This window comes from Tenebrio molitor, chromosome 4 (assembly GCF_963966145.1).
Source record: "Tenebrio molitor chromosome 4, icTenMoli1.1, whole genome shotgun sequence".
Lineage (NCBI taxonomy): Eukaryota > Metazoa > Arthropoda > Insecta > Coleoptera > Tenebrionidae > Tenebrio > Tenebrio molitor.
Genome location: NC_091049.1, coordinates 25303067 through 25318830, shown reverse-complemented (window position 1 = coordinate 25318830; position 15764 = coordinate 25303067). Strand labels below are relative to the sequence as shown.

Below are 15764 nucleotides of genomic sequence, written 5' to 3'. Positions count from 1 at the left end.
GTCACAATAGATACCCTTATAAACACTCTTTCCGTCGACATCAATGTCCCAGCGCAACAGTTTGCAAAATCTGAGATTCAGTTAATTTTACAGATACCTCTCGTTTTGGACATTTTTCTTTGAAAATTCTATCTATATCTATACCCGAAGAAATTCTCACTACTAGTCTACTGCAAAAACTCAGTGCCGCAACACAGCTCCTCGTTAAAGCTAAAATGCAGTTAAGAATTTGGATAAGTTTTTCGCAGCTACTCTTCAAAAATGCTGGCTTACGTCTCACCTAATATGCAGGGTTTTCACACAAGAGTACGAGCATAACATGCAACTCAAATTGAAATAACATTCCACAGGCATGATATAATTATGTAATTAAAATGTAATTAAAAATGTTGTGTACAGTAATTAAAATTTAAATATGCCAGGAACGTTTGTGTGCGCTAAGTGACAATATTTAAAGAACGTACTGTACAATTGAGTAAACAGTGCATCATAATTTTTCAAATTTTCAAGTTACAAATCTCCATCTTCGTTGATTTTTAAATAACTATCTGTTGGATTGTGTGTCCTTTTGGCTTAAATTCAATTTAAATTTAGTTTGAAATGACTTTTGACAGATGTATGACAGACGACGTCAAGGACGGCAGAGCCGTCAGATACTGTTTCGTGTTGATAGAGGTGTGGTGTTATCTCCGAATTCGAATTCGCCAAATAACCGATAAGAAGGGTGTGAAAATGTCGGCGACGCTACGGCCCTACCTGACGGCGGTCCGCCACACGTTAACGGCGGCCATGTGCTTGGAAAACTTCTCTTCGCAAGTGGTGGAGCGCCACAACAAACCGGAAGTTGAGGTTAGATGCAGCAAGGAGCTTTTGATGACACCCGTGGTGATATCACGCAACGAGAAGGAAAAAGTGTTCATAGAGACCTCGGTGAACTCGGTCCGCATCAGCATAGCCGTGAAGCAAGCGGACGAAATCGAGAAGATCCTCTGCAAGAAGTTCATGAGGTTCATGATGATGCGCGCCGAGAACTTCGTCGTGCTGAGACGGAAGCCGATCGAGGGCTACGACATCAGCTTCCTCATCACCAACTTTCACACCGAACAGATGTACAAGCACAAGCTAGTTGACTTCGTTATCCACTTCATGGAGGAGATCGACAAGGAAGTGTCAGAGATGAAGCTGGCCGTCAACGCTAGGGCTCGAATAGTGTCTGAGGAATTCCTGAAGAGGTTTTAACCGCGCTGTGAGTTGCGACGAAAGCAACTGATTTGTGTCAAGTGCAAGGTCTGGAGCCCCGTTGTACATAACGTTTTAGATATATTCATGAGCAGGAGACCTGTTTATTCCTCTTGAGTTGAACCGCAAATTATATTTTTACTTATTATATTGTTTCGCCAATAAAGTCGACCGATTTATTAAGAAAGTTTAGTTTATTATAACAATTTACATAAATAATGTGGACACTAATAACAAAATATTTACACAACCGATACAAAGTGCGTTAGTAGAACTAAATCGTTTGCCATAAGTTTGTACGTATGAGAATTAAATGGAATGCATCTAATTATTAATAATAAAATACTGTCCGCAGCGGAGCTTGACGTTAGAGAATTCCCAGCTGGCCCAACTGCAAAACCAACATTACAAACCAAAAATCACCAAACACCTCAACTCACCAGAGTCTGCTTCTGCTGCTCTTTGGCTAAGATCGTCTCGGTTTGGTGCGGGTCGAACTTGCAAACCGCCGCTATCACTCTCGCCAACACTAGACTCTCCTTCCCCAACATGTAGTTGTACAAGACGTTCCTGAGGTACTCGATTTCCGTCGAATTTGACAGCTCCGTGCAATGGTTCAGTGTGACTAGGGTCTCGTCCAGCTTCCGGTTCAACTTCTCATTCTGGTTCTTCAATTTCTGCAACTCGTTGTCGTAGAACTCGATCGAGCTCCGGTTCGTCAAGTCCAGGGACTTGTACTGGACGATTTTCGTCCTCAGACTCTCTATCTCTCTGATGTAGTTCTCCTCTTTGTTGCTCTCTTCCGTCTTGTTGTTCTGAAGATTGATCGGCGTCGTCTTCAACTCTTCGATTTCTTCCCGGAGCAGTTGTTTTTCGTGTTGAAGTTCGCTCAGGTGGCGCTCCAGTTCTGCCAACTGGTTTTCGTGGTTTTTGGCACTGTCGACTTGATTCGGTCCTTCGTTTAATTTCGCAATGTTATCTCTCAGGTCGGTGATCGTCGCTTGCGAACTGTCAAAACCGATTCGCAATTCTTCATTCTTCAACTTCAACTCTTCGATTTCTCTTACTAAGCCGTTGTTTTCTTCAGACAGGAAATTGCTATCTGACACTACTTGAGTATTCCGCGACTCCAATTCCAACATGTTCTGCCTCATTTTCTCCTGATCTTCACTCAGACTGGCATTTTCTTCTTTCAGCCGCACTAGTTCTTCCTCGATTTGCTTCACAGAAGTTTTCGCTGTGCTTATTTCTCTAAGTTGACCCTGTAGTTCTCTGATTTGTCTCGACAACTCTTCTTTCTCCTCTTCCAGTTGATCTTTCTCGATCAATATCCGAGAGTGTCTCTCTTCAAATTGCTTCAAGTAGATCAAAACTTTGGCGAGATTCTCTTTCTCCAAAGAGAATGTCTGCTCGAAGTTTTGTAATTTTTCTTCTAAATTTTCCAAGTTTTTATTCTCTTTGCTTCGTTTAAAATTATTGGGGGCTTCCCCCGCGACGCTGTTAAGTATCTTGAAAAATCCCTCATTCCTCTCTTCAATTAAGTCGTTGTATTCTTCAAGTTTCTTCGAAAGCGAGTCGACCTGTTGACTCTTCACTTTCAAATCTTCTTCATAACCATTAACTTTACACAACAATTCGGTCTCACTCTTCTTATAATTCTCCAATTCTTTCGACAACTTCTCCCTTTCTTCTTCGCAATGCGAAAAATCTTCTTCAATTCTTCTCAATTCGTGTTCTTTTATTGTCAAGTTGTTGTTTGCCTCTTCCAAAAGTTTCTTCAACAAGTCGATCTCTTCCAACAATTGCCTCCTCTCGTCTTCTAGCCTTCTTTTTTCCCCTTCTTGCTCTTGCAATAACTGAACACTCTTCACACCGTCTTCTTGGAAACGAGCGACTTCCTCATCCCTTTTCTTCAACAAGTCTTTAACCGTGACCAACTCCACATTTAACTCACGGACGGTTTGATCCAAGTTCTTCATTTTCAACTCCTTTTCTTCCAACTGCTGCACCTTGACAGATTCCCGATTTTCGAGTGAAATCTTCAATTGTGCCAACTCTTCACTCAATCTCCGATTCACTTCTTCTAGATCATTTCTTCTATCTTCATTAACTTTGAGTAGAGAATCAGTTTCCCGCGCCTTTTCCATACTCGCAATCAGTTTCCTTCCTTCATCTTCCAAATCTTGAATCTTCATTACCAAACGACTCTTTTCTTCTTCCATCTTTTTCGCTTCATCTTCGCGCAAACTGTCTTTTTCCTTCAAATCTTGAATCTTCATCAACAAACCACTCTTTTCTTCCGCCATCTTTTTCGCTTCTTCTTCGCGTAAACTACCTTTTTCTTCCAAATCTCTAATTTTCATCGCCAAGCGACTCTTTTCTTCTTCCCTCTTTTTTGCTTCTTCTCCGCGCACACATTCCTTTTCGCCCTCGACACTCGCTAGTTTCTTCTTCATTTCCTCTTCAAGCTCTTGAAGCAAACTCTCTTTTTCTTCTTTTTCAACCATCAATTCCTTTAGTTCGTCACTCAACTTCGCGTTGATTTCTTCCAAACTCCTCACTTGGTTCTCTTTCGAATTCAAACTTTCCCCAAGTTTCTTCTTTTGCTGATCCGAATTCTGCAATTCCGCTTGCAGCAGCGCAATTTCTTCATTTTTCGTTTTCAGTTCTACCAACTCTTCATTCAGTGATAAGCTCGTTTGTTCCAGGTTCTTCACAGTTATCTCACTCTCTTTAAGTTTTCCAAGCAGTTTCTCTTTCTCCACTTCCAATTTAGATTCTATATCTTTCTTCTTCTCTTCCAAACTTGCTTCGCGCTTCTGAATCAACGCTTTGAGGTGGTTCATCTCTTGGTTCAATTTTGTATTGATCTGCGACTGTTCCTGGACGGATTGACGTTCTTTTTCCAAATCTTCCAACAAACTCTTGTTCTCTTCTTCCAAATTTTGAAGCTTGGAAGCGAGCAACTTCATTTCGTCGGTTTTCTTCGCTGCCTCCTCTAGTTTCTTCACTTGATCTTCGTTCAACTGATCCAACAAATTCTTTTTCTCTTCTTCCACCAGTTGGAGTTTGTCTTCTAGCTCTTTGTAGACTTCAATCTCCCTTTCCAAACTCTTTACGTTTCCCTCAAGACGAGAAATCTTCAAATCACAAGTCTGACTTACATTCTGCATTCCCGCCAATTCTTTCTCCAAATTGCTGATCTTACTCCTCAGACCCACGCCTTCTTCAATCAACTCCAAATGGTTGCGCTCCAAATCGTCATATTTAGTCGCTTTGACAGTCAACTCCTCCAAAACTCCCTCGTTCACTTCTCTCAACTTCTTAATTTCGTCATCTTTCTCGACCAGATTCAGTTTCATCTCTTGCAAGTTACTCTGATTTGAAGACACTTCTTCAAACTTCCTCTTAAACTCCTCCCTCATCTCTTCTTCTTTCTTCCCAAACTCTTTCTCCAGCTTCTCCCTAACTTTACTTTCCAAACTCAGCAAACTCTTCTTCGCTTCTTCCCTCACCTCCTCCAACTTATCTTCAGCGTCTTTCAAACGATTCTTCAATTCAGAATTGGCCTGATTCGAATTTTGCGCTTCAATCTTGAACTGTTCCATTTTCAGCAACTCATTCTCATAATTGTTACACTTCTGAGTCAGATTCTCCAACTTCTCGATCAGTTTCATGTTCTGAGTTTGCAGATTCTCCAACTTGTTACTTCCGCTGGTCAAGCCTTCCAAACTCTTCTTCAACCCTTCCATTTCTTTCTTCAAATTACTAATCTCAGTGTCTTTACCCAACAGCTCATTGTGCAGCTCCATTTTATTTTGTGCCAAGCTCAAATTATTCTCTTTTTCGCGCTCAGAGAACTGAGCAATCTCCTTCTCCAAACTTGTGATCTTCCCTTTGTATTCTTGCTCCTTGGTTTGGAAAATAATCAAATTGGCTTTCATTTCTTGAATTCTTTCGTTCAAACTCTCAATTTCTTGCCTCGCGTCAGTAAGATATCTGTTCAAATTTTCCATTTCCACATCTTGACTTGAAGGGACTCCATTTTGCAACAGCTCGATTTTCGTTTGTAACGACTGGATTTTCATTAGTTTTTCGTCAATCTCGTCCCTCAACGCACTCTCCAAGTGTGCTTTCGCCTTCTGCTCCAGCGAACACTGTTCTTTCAACTCGGTCACTCTCCTGATGGCTTTGTCTTGTGTCTCGACCAGCACCGACTTCATCTTGGTGTTCTCCCTTTCCAACTCTTTGTAGTGCTTGGCCAGATCGGTGTAGCGCCCTCTGTACTTGTGATAGCGCATCTGCGCCTTCTTAAAGGCCGAATAAATTTGCTCTTTGCTTAAATGACCCAACTGGGAGGATGTTGAAGCGTTGTCTTCGATCTCACTGGCCGAGATGTCTAAATCTGACTGGAGGTGGTACATATTGGCGATCGATTCGTACCGGGGTAAAAAAGAAACGTCGCTAGCTACTGAAGAACTCGAGTTGCGTCTGTATCTAGTTTCCTGAGGGGATGTTAAGGACACGTTGGTAAATCCTGCTTCAAAGCTGGCGTTCGAAGTGTTGGCATCTGGAACCGATCGTTATGTCATGATTGTTTATTTTTAAATGCTCTGACGGTACCATCGTCGCCGATTGAAAAGAAATTTTCGTCTGAAGTCGACGAATTTTGTAACCTGTCACTCATCGATTGAGTCAACTGTTGGAATCTCTGAGGTGAACTTTTCACCTCTTCTGTGATTTTTTCTTTAAGTTTTTTGAACATTATACGGTGACTAAATCGGGAAATTTATCAACAAAATAAACAAACACTCCTATAACCTTACAATGACGTGTCAGACATTTGACAGTAGACCATTTTGGACCAACACAATTTGAACTACTCGCCAAGAACTACCACCAAAAACGATCTACCGCTGTTTATTTATTTGATGCGAAACCGTTACAAATTCAAATAATACAACAATAAGTTCAACCACATCTGATTTGAACTTGCAATCATTTTATTTACGTGAGTTGTTGGTTATTTGGTAGGAATTTTTTCCACGGCTGTCAATTTTTTAGGTTATGTCGGACGGCGAAAACTCTCAGGGTTTTGTGGGGCCCTCGCTGAGCGAGGCGTCCCAGCCGAAGCGGCGCCGCCGCCTGTCCCACGAGAACCTCTATTTGGACAACTTGCCGTGTGCGGAGTCGTACGAGAAGAGCTACATGCACCGAGACGTCATCACGCACTGTGTAGTCTCGAACACGGATTTCATAATAACTGCGAGTTGCGACGGCCACATAAAGTTCTGGAAGAAAGTCGAGACCGGTATCGAGTTTGTGAAGCATTTTCGCAGCCACCTGAGCCCCATCACAAAAATCGCGTGCAACCAAGAAGGTACGCTGTTTTGCTCGGCGTCGTCGGATAAATCGTTGAAAATCTTCGACGTTATCAATTTCGACATGATCAACATGATGAAATTCGAGTACACGCCGAACCAGGTGGAGTGGGTGCACGGGCCGGGGGACCCGGTGCACGCTCTCGCAGTCACCGATGCCGACTCGCCCAAGATCTACATTTACGACGGCCGCTCCGACAACAAACCGCTGAAAATTCTGGAGAAGGTCCACAGCCAGCCGGTCATTTTGATCCGATACAATTACAAATACGACGTGGCCATCTCCGTCGACAAGACCGGGATCTTAGAGTACTGGACCGGCACCAAGCAAGACTGCATTTTCCCCAAAAATGTCAAATTCGACTCGAAACTGGACACGGATTTGTTCGAGTTTGCCAAGAACAGGACCGTACCGACCGGTTTGGCGTTCTCGCCGGACGGGGGGCGGTTCGCGGTGATCAGCACCGACCGCAGGGTCAGAGTTTTCAATTTCACAACGGGGAAGCTGGTCAGGGTTTTGGACGAGACTTTGCCCCGTTTTACCGAGTTGCAGCAGGCCACGCAGCAGCTCCCTAATATGGAGTTCGGGCGGCGGATGGCGGTCGAGCGCGACTTGGAGAAGTCCGAAGCTGTTAGTCTGGCCAATATCGTGTTCGACTACAGCGGCCATTTTATAATGTACGCCACTTTGCTGGGGATCAAACTGGTCAACTTGTACTCGAATAAGTGTGTCAGGATCATCGGGAAAAATGAAAATCTGAGGCTGCTCAACATCGCTTTGTATCAAGGTAAATTAAGCTCCATTTCAATTGAATTGGTAAGGGGTGGCTGTGGGAATTCAAATTTCTGTTGGCAGCCATGCGTATACCGTGCTTGCAGTGTTTTTGTATTTCTTTATTTACATTTTACATGCATGTCTAACAATGTCGACAGTTAAAATCACACTTATTTAAATCGCGTTTAAATATGTATAATTTACATATTTGATTCTTAACCAAATTGATTGATATTAATTATAATTAGGTAATTAATTGTCTTATATGGTGACAAAACTGACAGATCTAGTTACTTTTGTGTAAAGTACCTTTCACACAAGGAGGTTAGGTCCACATTTAATTCACGGACATTTTTCTCAAATTCTTCATTTTCACCTCCTTTTCTTCTCACTGCTGCACCCGGACAGATTTGAGATTTTCAATTGTGTCAAGATTTCAGTCAACTTCCGATTCACTTCTTCTGAATCATTTCTTCAATCTTCATTAACTTTAAGTAGAGAATTAGTTTTCTGCTCATTTACCACGCACGCAAAATTTGAATGTTCGTTAATGAAGATGAAGAGTCGTTTTCTTCTTTCCTGTTTTCTCTTGTTTTTTTCTTGCGTTAGTTCTAGAACCAATCTCGCTTTTTTTTTGTCATCATTTTGTTTCGCACCTATTTCTTTTTCTCGGTCATATTAAAACTTTTGGCGAATGGCATTGGCGTACATTTTATAAAACATGATAGGTATACAGGGTGTATTTTTAAAATGTGCCGAAATTTTACCTACGAGGTTGTAGGACAACGTAGAAAACTAAAAGCAATTTAAAAAAATTGTAGCTCAAAAAATAAATGTCATTTTATTTTTTGACATAGAATTTTTTAGATATTTTTTTCGAGTTCTACATGAAGCCAGTAGCTCGTGGTTAAAATATCTGTACAACTTTCAATAACACCCTGTATGTACAACAATTCGGTCTACTTTCTACATCATTTTCTAATTTCTTTGGACAACTTTGCAATTTTTTCTTCGCAAATTCGAACCATTTTCTTCAATTGTTCTCAATTCGTGAGCTTTAATTGTCACGTTTCTTCCAAGAGTTTCTTCAACAAGTCGATTTCTTCCAAAAACTGACTTCTGCCTTTTTTTTTCTCTCTTACTCTTGCAAAAAATGAACACTCTTCACACTGTTTTCTTTAAAATAAGCGATTTCTTCACCCCTCACTATATTTATAGATGGTTTACTCCGAATTCTTCATTTTCACCTCATTTTCTTCTAACTGCTATACCTGAAGAGATTCCCGATTTCCAAGAAAAATCTTCAACAGTGTCAACTTTTTCACGTAACCTCCAATTCACTTCTATCAAATCATTTCTTCTATCTTCACAAACTGTAAATAGAGGACTAGTTTTCCGCCAGTTCCTTCTTCATTTCCTCTTCAAGCTTTCTTCTTTTTCAATCTTCAATTATCCTAAATTCGTTGCTCAACTTCGTGTTCCAAACTCCTCACTTGGTTCTCAATTTTCGAGTGAAATCTTCAATTATGCCAACTCTTCACTCAACTTCCGATTCACTTCTACATCATTTCTTCTATCTTCATTAAGTTTGAGTAGAGAATCAGTTTCCCGTTCTTGCTCCATACTCGCAATCAGTTTCCTTCCTTCTTCCAAATCTTGAATCTTCATCACCAAACGTCTCTTTTCTTTTTCTCTCTTTTTCACTGCATCTTCGCGCAAACTATCTTTTTCTTCCAAATCTTAAATCATCAAACGATTCTTTTGTTATTCCATCTTTTTCGCTTCTTCTTCGCGCAAACTGTCTTTTTCTTCCAAATCTTGAATCCTCATCTCCAAACGACTCTTTTCGTCTTCCCTTTTTTTTGGCTTCTTCTCCGCGCACACATTTCTTTTCGCCCTCGACACTCGCCAGTTCCTTCTTCATTTCCTCTTCAAGCTTTCGAAGCAAATTGTCTTTTTCTTCTTTTTCAACCGGCAACCCCTTTACTTCGTTGCTCCACTTTGCGTTGATTTCTTCCAAACTCCTCACTTGGTTCTCTCTCGAATTCAAACTTTCCCCAAGTTTCTTCTTTTGCTGATTCGAATTCTGCAATTCCGCTTTGCAGCAAGGCAATTGTTTTATTTTTAGTTTTCAGTTCTACCAACTCTTGTGTCAGTGATAAGCTCGTTTGTTCCAATTTCTTCACAGTAGTCTCACTCTCTACAAGTTTTTGAAGCAGTTTCTCTTTCTCCACTTCCAGTTTCGCTTCAATATCTTTGTTCTTCTTTTCCAAACTTGCTTCGCGCTTCTGAATCAACACTTCGAGGTGGTTCATCTCTTGGTTCAATTTCTCTTTTCAAATCTTCCAATTTTGGGGTTTTCGCCGATTTTCTTCGATTTCTCTTTCTGTTTCTTCACTTGATCTTCGTTCAACTGATCCAACAGTTTACTCTACTCTACTCAACAAACTCTTCTTCGCGTCTTCCCTGACTTTCTCTAACTTCTCCTCTGCTTCAGCAACTCCCCGAGAACTTTCTTTTTTTTTTTCAACAGCATTCAGTTTTCAAAGTTGCTAGTTCTTCTTCAATGATTTTATTTCGTCTTCCTTTTTGACAAGATGGTGGTAACTTTCCTCCAGAAAGTTGTTTTCTTGGTCAAGAATTTTCTTTCCCACTTAGATTTCGAAAATACACACAAAAACAAAATAAACAAGTCACTATTACGAGTAACAAATTCAAAAATGGATTTTTTATTAACGGAAAAAGTACAAAATAAAATTTTATTAAGTATAATCATTTTGGTGTTGTCCTTCTGGGAATGAAACTGGTCAAACTTTTCTCAAACAAGTGTGTTGCAATCATTGGAAAAAATTAAGATCTCAAGTTTTAGTTTCCGTTGGCTTTAAGTATTTTGCGGAAGACTTTGCGCTCGAGTTCGAAGCCCTCGATCAAATCTCGTTTGTCGCTCTCCAAAGTGTGGATCTGCTCTTTGAGGAATTTCACTTCTTCGGTATCTCGAGGTCGACGTTCTCGCGCCTCCTTTTCGATCCACTTCCTCAAGTGCTTCAGGTTTTCTTCCAGCTTGGCCACTCTGGGTTTGCTCTGTTTGATCATGATCTTCCTCTCCCTTTCGAACTCCTCCACAAGGTACTTCTTCTCGTTTTCGACCGTTTGCAGTCTCAGTTTCAACAGTTTGCTCTCGACGTGTTCCAGATCGTTCGATTTGTCCCTTTCTTCGTGGAGTCGCAATTTCTTCGTCAAATTTTTGATTTGCAGTTCCAGGTCGAGCTTGTCGCGGTCCAATTGTTTGTTTTCGGTTTCCGCTTTCGCAAGTTGTTTCTTCGTTTTCTTCAGCTCGTCCGTCACGTTCGCTAGGGTTTCGGCGGTTTCGTTCAGGCGTTCTTCCACTTTTTGCAGCTTGGACTTGTCTTTCAGCAGCTCTTCGAGAATTTTCGTCTCTTTCTCGTACTCGTCGGTGATCTTGGTTTTTTCTGTTTCCGCTTTTTGGAGTTTCATTTTGAGCAGTTTGCTTTCGGTTTGTTCCAAATCTGCATTTTTGTCTCTCTCTTCGTGTATTCTTTTGTCTTGTTCCAACCGTCCAATCGTCGTTTTCAGTGCAGTATTTTCTCTGGCCAAATTGTTGTTGATTTGTTGTTGATTTTTTACTTCGTTTCTCAAAGTTGTTATTTCTTCTTTCAGTGATTTTAATGCGTCTTCTTTTTCGACAAGTTTGTTGTAGCTTTCCTTCAGATGCTTGTTTTCTTGAAATACTTGCTCGAGGACTTTTTTCTCCACTTGGATTTCGAAAATCACACTTTCGTCTGCCATTTCTGTAAAAATTTAACAAACTGTTAACAATTTTTTTTTTAGGTTCCGCAAAGAAGGGCAAAGCCGCCGTGACCCTCGAAATCGAAGCCTCCAACAACCCCACCCTCGAAGCCATCCAGCCCGACCCCACCCTCATCTGCACCGCTTACAAGAAATCCCGCTTCTACCTGTTCAGCCGGCGCGAACCCGACGACCTCCAAGGCGACCAAGACCGCGACGTCTTCAACGAGAAGCCGTCCAAAGAGGACACCTTCGCCGCCACCGACAACCCCGCCGTCCAGCGCCTCTACGAGAACGCCATCCTCCACACGGTGTTCGGCGACATCCACATGAAACTCTTCATCAAGGACACGCCGAAGACGGTGGAGAACTTCTGCGTCCACGCCAAGAACGGCTACTACAACGGACACATCTTCCACAGGGTGATCAAGGGGTTCATGGTGCAGACGGGGGACCCCACCGGGAACGGCACCGGGGGCGAGAGCATCTGGGGGGGCGAGTTCGAGGACGAAATCAGGCCGAATCTGAGGCACGACAGGCCGTACACGGTGTCGATGGCCAATGCGGGGCCGAATACCAACGGGAGTCAGTTTTTTATCACCTTGACGCCTACGCCGTGGCTCGACAACAAGCACACGGTGTTCGGGAGGGTCGTCAAGGGGATGGAAGTGGTGCAGAATATCAGCAACGTCAAGACCAACGCCAAGACCGACAAGCCCTACGATGACATAAGGATTGTCTCGGTGACAGTCAAATAGTGGGGTTAGGTACACGATTCTTGTGGAGGAACAACCAAATGGAATAAAAAATGACAGTGACGTTTTTTAAACAAATTAAGAAGTTATTAAACAATAAATAATAAAATAGAATTCGTTACCTTTGGAAGTGAATCGCAGCTGTCAGATTCAGTTGCAACGAAGTTTTTTTTCACACTATCAATACGGTTACCTATTTTCAACAAGTGATTCATTATTGATAAAATGTGTTTGTTTGTACTTAGTCCGGTGTAGAATTGCTCGTCCTTGAACGTTTTTATCATTATGTATATAATTTATACAATCGGCGAGTACAAACAGAGGTAACGGTTTGTAACAACAACAAAACTGTGAGTTACGAATATTTAAAAATAAAATTTTCAATGTGATATAATAACCCAGATGTCGCCAGTCTCCCGCCAAAATTCAAACATTTGAATTAGCGAAAGAAACCCGCGAAACTGATCAAATTGGCCATGGCGTGATCGTCATAGACGCGGTAAACCCCTACGTTGTGTGTTTTGTACAAAATGGCGGCAGATTAGCTCGGGATGCAAAATGGTGGACCTGCAGGGTGGACAAACTTCGAAATAAAAATGCATAAGTCGGTGGCAGGACGCCTGTTTTATTTTATGCATACATTAATAAACACATTCAGCGGTGCTACTTCACATGACACAACAAGAAATACATAACAGCACAATAATAAATTTCTCTACCGACCTCTTGAGGGTAGAAAAAAAAACTGTTCCTTTTTTTTTGTTGGAACGAAAATATACAACAAATAATATAACAACAACGGTTGCTCAGAACCTAAACCCGTAATAGAAGAACAAAGCGGCACTGTGAAACAAATGATATATCTAGAATAGACACTGTAAATGGGATGAGTAAAACCCCCAAAAATCATCCACAAACGATGGCGCACCATAATATTTTCAATTGCCAAAGTTACAGAACATGTTACATAAGATTGCGCAACAAGACTCTAGATTACAATGAATATCGTCCTAACTGAATATAACCCTCAGTTCTTTCTGATAACAAGCAGTTTCCGGTCGCGGAGTTAAACTAGCTTTCGCCCCTCTGTCTCCTAGTTCCTACCCTAGCGTCGTGGTCGTCCAAGTCCCTGCAACACCTAACTCGTAATGGGTGCAGTGCCCTCGGCTTGTGTCCTCCGAATCGCCACTGCGAAGACTAGGTACATATGATGAAACAGAGGCCGTCCACCAAGGGCGGTCGAGAAGCTCTACGGCCAGGATCACACGTCATGAGCGAGCCCCGCAAAGACTACGTCGGCAATCTCACGTCCGGGTCCTTTGGCAGGCTCTCGTTTTTCATTGCAACGTGCTAACCTGCCCCCGCATCGACAACCTAACTTTGGCCGAACACGTGCACACGTTTGTCCTTGTGGCAAATGGATAGCCGTTCCCTAGATGGACTCCCGTTTTCTCTATTTAAATGGCTGACGCAACATGGTCTGTTAAGAGTTCCTACCTTCCTAGCCCTACTCTGAAAATGGGCTTGCCCAACGGATTCCGTCTACCGGGTAACTTTATTGCGACATTTCCCCAAGAATTTCTCCACACACTCAATTCTTACTTCTCCCGAGCTTATCGGAATAACAAAGCGAAATAACATAGGTATACTCCGTACGGTGATAGATTGCACGTTTTTAAATTCTAGTTCCAAAACATAAAGCAGTGAAAAATACTAAACTCTCCATCTCAATTGTTTCACGTTATAATTGATTTCATATAAATGTTCATCAAGTGAGCTGTGCATTTGTAAAAGCACCTTTAATTTAGTTACATTACAAAAGTCACATTTATGAAGGTAATATCCAATAAATCTTTACTTGGTAAAAATACAAAGACAAAAACAAATAAGAATTACTTTAATTTAATCAGTAAAAAGACGTAACATTGTTTTTGAAATCAGCAATGTTAAAATGGACAAAAAGTGAAGAATTAGTCAAATCGGGTTCGCGCAGAGCAAGCAACTTTGAAAGTCAAAGTCACTAACTTTAGCTTTACTACCAATAGAAAATCAGATTTTCATGGCTTGCTTAGATGCACATTTATATGAAATTGAGTATATGTAGAAAACCGTTGTATCCCTGCAGATTAATTCCCGCCAAACCAGTTTCTGTGTCTGTCTTCTGTCAAAAAACGTGCAATCTATCAGAGTACCGAGTATACCTGCTAGACACTACTTGTTGACGGTAAGATCATACTACCTGAATTCCAACTGTTGGCGACACGCAAGGTTCGCACCTGTAAGCGACCAACACGTGTTTCCTCCGCGATTGGTGAATGTTTAAACAGCACGGTTCTGATTACATTGTGATAATACACAAGAAAATGCACGACTCGAGATTCGTAACAGCAATAACTACATTTTCAAATAAAACAATACCAATGAAAGCGACGGTTCAAACACCAACGTTCTCTTCGAGTGCTGAGACGCTGGGGCACTCTAATAGACGACCTTGAATCAAGTTTAATATTTTGCGGCCACTACAGATGGCGCTCAGATCAGAAAAAAAATAAAAAATTTGCTACTACCAACACAATTTAGTAATTCCTATGGTTGGTCATCCTGGATAAATCCCCAATCGCATTAACTTTCCTAGTAATTCCGAGAAAAGTGTTGCGACGCATGACGCAACTTAGTGGAAAGTGGAAAAATACATGTAGATTTTGTGTTTTTGTGTTCAATTTTTAAGTACTTTTGGACAATTTGTAAAAAAAAATGAAGCCGTGTTGTGTACCCGGATGTGAAAATATTAAATCGCAGGTGTCAGAGTAAAAAAAGAAAATAGGAACTGAATGAAGATTTATTGTCCTTTCGTAACTTAACCATCCAACTCTGGAACTATGAGTGGTACCCTTCGAGGTTGGTCATCGAATGACGCCTTGCGTCCCGGTCTCCTGTTCCGCGTTTTCCTCAGTTCTCGATCGTCACGTAGTGCCTGGTTTTATACGCGAGCCGTCATCGATAAACATGGAAATGCTGACACGGCCCTTCCTGACAAGCAATAGCGTCCTTGCTAGCTTGCTTCCTGAAATCGGAACATCTTTCAATTGTTGACCGGAACAATTTACCCCGTCGTGCTTAATCCCCAAAGCTCTTATTCTAAGTGATTTTACGAACTTAATATCTACGCAAGTCTAGCGGGTTCTGTCAACCTGGTACAGTGCACATGTACCGACTATAACCCCAGGTTGTACATCTGGTTCCATCTACCGATCTAGGGTGACTAGACTAACTGTCCCTGAACGATTCATGCCGAACGTTCGTCGACTCAACGGAAGGACACACAGCACAACCTGTGAATTTTGCAAACTTGGGCCAAGTATTACAGATTAATGTGATACATGTTCGAAATAAACGCTACGAAAGAACGCACTATAACTAAGGAACGTACTAATACTAAAGGAACGATATACCCCCGCTTTAAGCGAACTTAATACTAGAGGCGCTTAATTCGGCCCGCAATCTACGTTTGGTCACCTCCGAAGCACCGGCGTGGCCCGTGTGACCTGGGCATCAGACACCTGCAATTCAGCCCTCAACGCCTCGCACAGGCGGAGTGCTGACCGATCACGATTTTAGCCCCCCAGAGAGGGTCTCACCACCCTCCCTGGCCCTGTCCAGTACTCGACCAGTACTGTCCTCTCCCCGTAGCCCGTAGTGGATCCACGGCCTCCTGCTCTCTGCCGCCGCCACTCCACTATCCCGCAACTGCAATCGGGGAGTCCCCGGGAGGTCCGCTATCTCGTCCCGGTCGTGGCTCAGCACCTC

The 15764-nt window shown here is 42.0% G+C and overlaps 5 protein-coding genes across 9 annotated transcripts in view; 2 read left to right on the top strand and 3 right to left on the bottom strand.

Moving 5' to 3' along the window:
- Positions 1–15764, bottom strand: part of LOC138129696 (ankyrin repeat domain-containing protein 29-like) — a 263705-nt gene that overhangs the window by 232647 nt on the left and 15294 nt on the right. The window lies entirely within an intron of this gene.
- Positions 628–1426, top strand: Arpc4 (Actin-related protein 2/3 complex, subunit 4). The gene has a single exon (XM_069045997.1). The coding sequence runs from the start codon at positions 733–735 to the stop codon at positions 1237–1239; it is 507 nt and encodes a 168-aa protein (XP_068902098.1). The 5' UTR covers positions 628–732; the 3' UTR covers positions 1240–1426.
- Golgin245 (Golgin-245) lies at positions 1415–6102 on the bottom strand. The gene is made up of 3 exons (XM_069045968.1): positions 5863–6102; positions 1680–5809; positions 1415–1630 (listed from the first exon to the last, which is right to left on the bottom strand). The coding sequence occupies exons 1-3, from the start codon at positions 6002–6004 to the stop codon at positions 1607–1609; spliced, it is 4296 nt and encodes a 1431-aa protein (XP_068902069.1). The 5' UTR covers positions 6005–6102; the 3' UTR covers positions 1415–1606.
- LOC138129693 (peptidylprolyl isomerase domain and WD repeat-containing protein 1) lies at positions 6103–12071 on the top strand. The gene is made up of 3 exons (XM_069045969.1): positions 6103–6250; positions 6304–7408; positions 11245–12071. The coding sequence occupies exons 2-3, from the start codon at positions 6307–6309 to the stop codon at positions 11958–11960; spliced, it is 1818 nt and encodes a 605-aa protein (XP_068902070.1). The 5' UTR covers positions 6103–6250; positions 6304–6306; the 3' UTR covers positions 11961–12071.
- LOC138129708 (myosin heavy chain, clone 203-like) lies at positions 10095–14366 on the bottom strand. 3 transcript variants are annotated; one of them, XM_069045992.1, is made up of 2 exons: positions 14197–14366; positions 10095–11204 (listed from the first exon to the last, which is right to left on the bottom strand). In XM_069045992.1, the coding sequence occupies exon 2, from the start codon at positions 11200–11202 to the stop codon at positions 10261–10263; it is 942 nt and encodes a 313-aa protein (XP_068902093.1). In that variant the 5' UTR covers positions 11203–11204; positions 14197–14366; the 3' UTR covers positions 10095–10260. The 3 variants fall into 3 exon arrangements, with proteins under 3 accessions (XP_068902093.1, XP_068902094.1, XP_068902092.1); XM_069045993.1 differs by lacking the exon at positions 14197–14366 and adding an exon at positions 13455–13586; XM_069045991.1 differs by lacking the exon at positions 14197–14366 and adding an exon at positions 12080–12233.

Coding starts and splice junctions, on each gene's coding strand:
- Arpc4 (XM_069045997.1), top strand. CDS start 733: ATGTCGGCGACGCTACGGCCCTACCTGACGGCGGTCCGCCACACGTTA.
- Golgin245 (XM_069045968.1), bottom strand. CDS start 6,004: ATGTTCAAAAAACTTAAAGAAAAAATCACAGAAGAGGTGAAAAGTTCA. Junction 5,810..5,862: donor CTTTTCAATCGGCGACGATG/GTACCGTCAGAG, acceptor GATCGGTTCCAG/ATGCCAACACTTCGAACGCC. Junction 1,631..1,679: donor AGCAGCAGAAGCAGACTCTG/GTGAGTTGAGGT, acceptor TTGGTTTTGCAG/TTGGGCCAGCTGGGAATTCT.
- LOC138129693 (XM_069045969.1), top strand. CDS start 6,307: ATGTCGGACGGCGAAAACTCTCAGGGTTTTGTGGGGCCCTCGCTGAGC. Junction 7,409..11,244: donor CAACATCGCTTTGTATCAAG/GTAAATTAAGCT, acceptor TTTTTTTTTTAG/GTTCCGCAAAGAAGGGCAAA.
- LOC138129708 (XM_069045992.1), bottom strand. CDS start 11,202: ATGGCAGACGAAAGTGTGATTTTCGAAATCCAAGTGGAGAAAAAAGTC.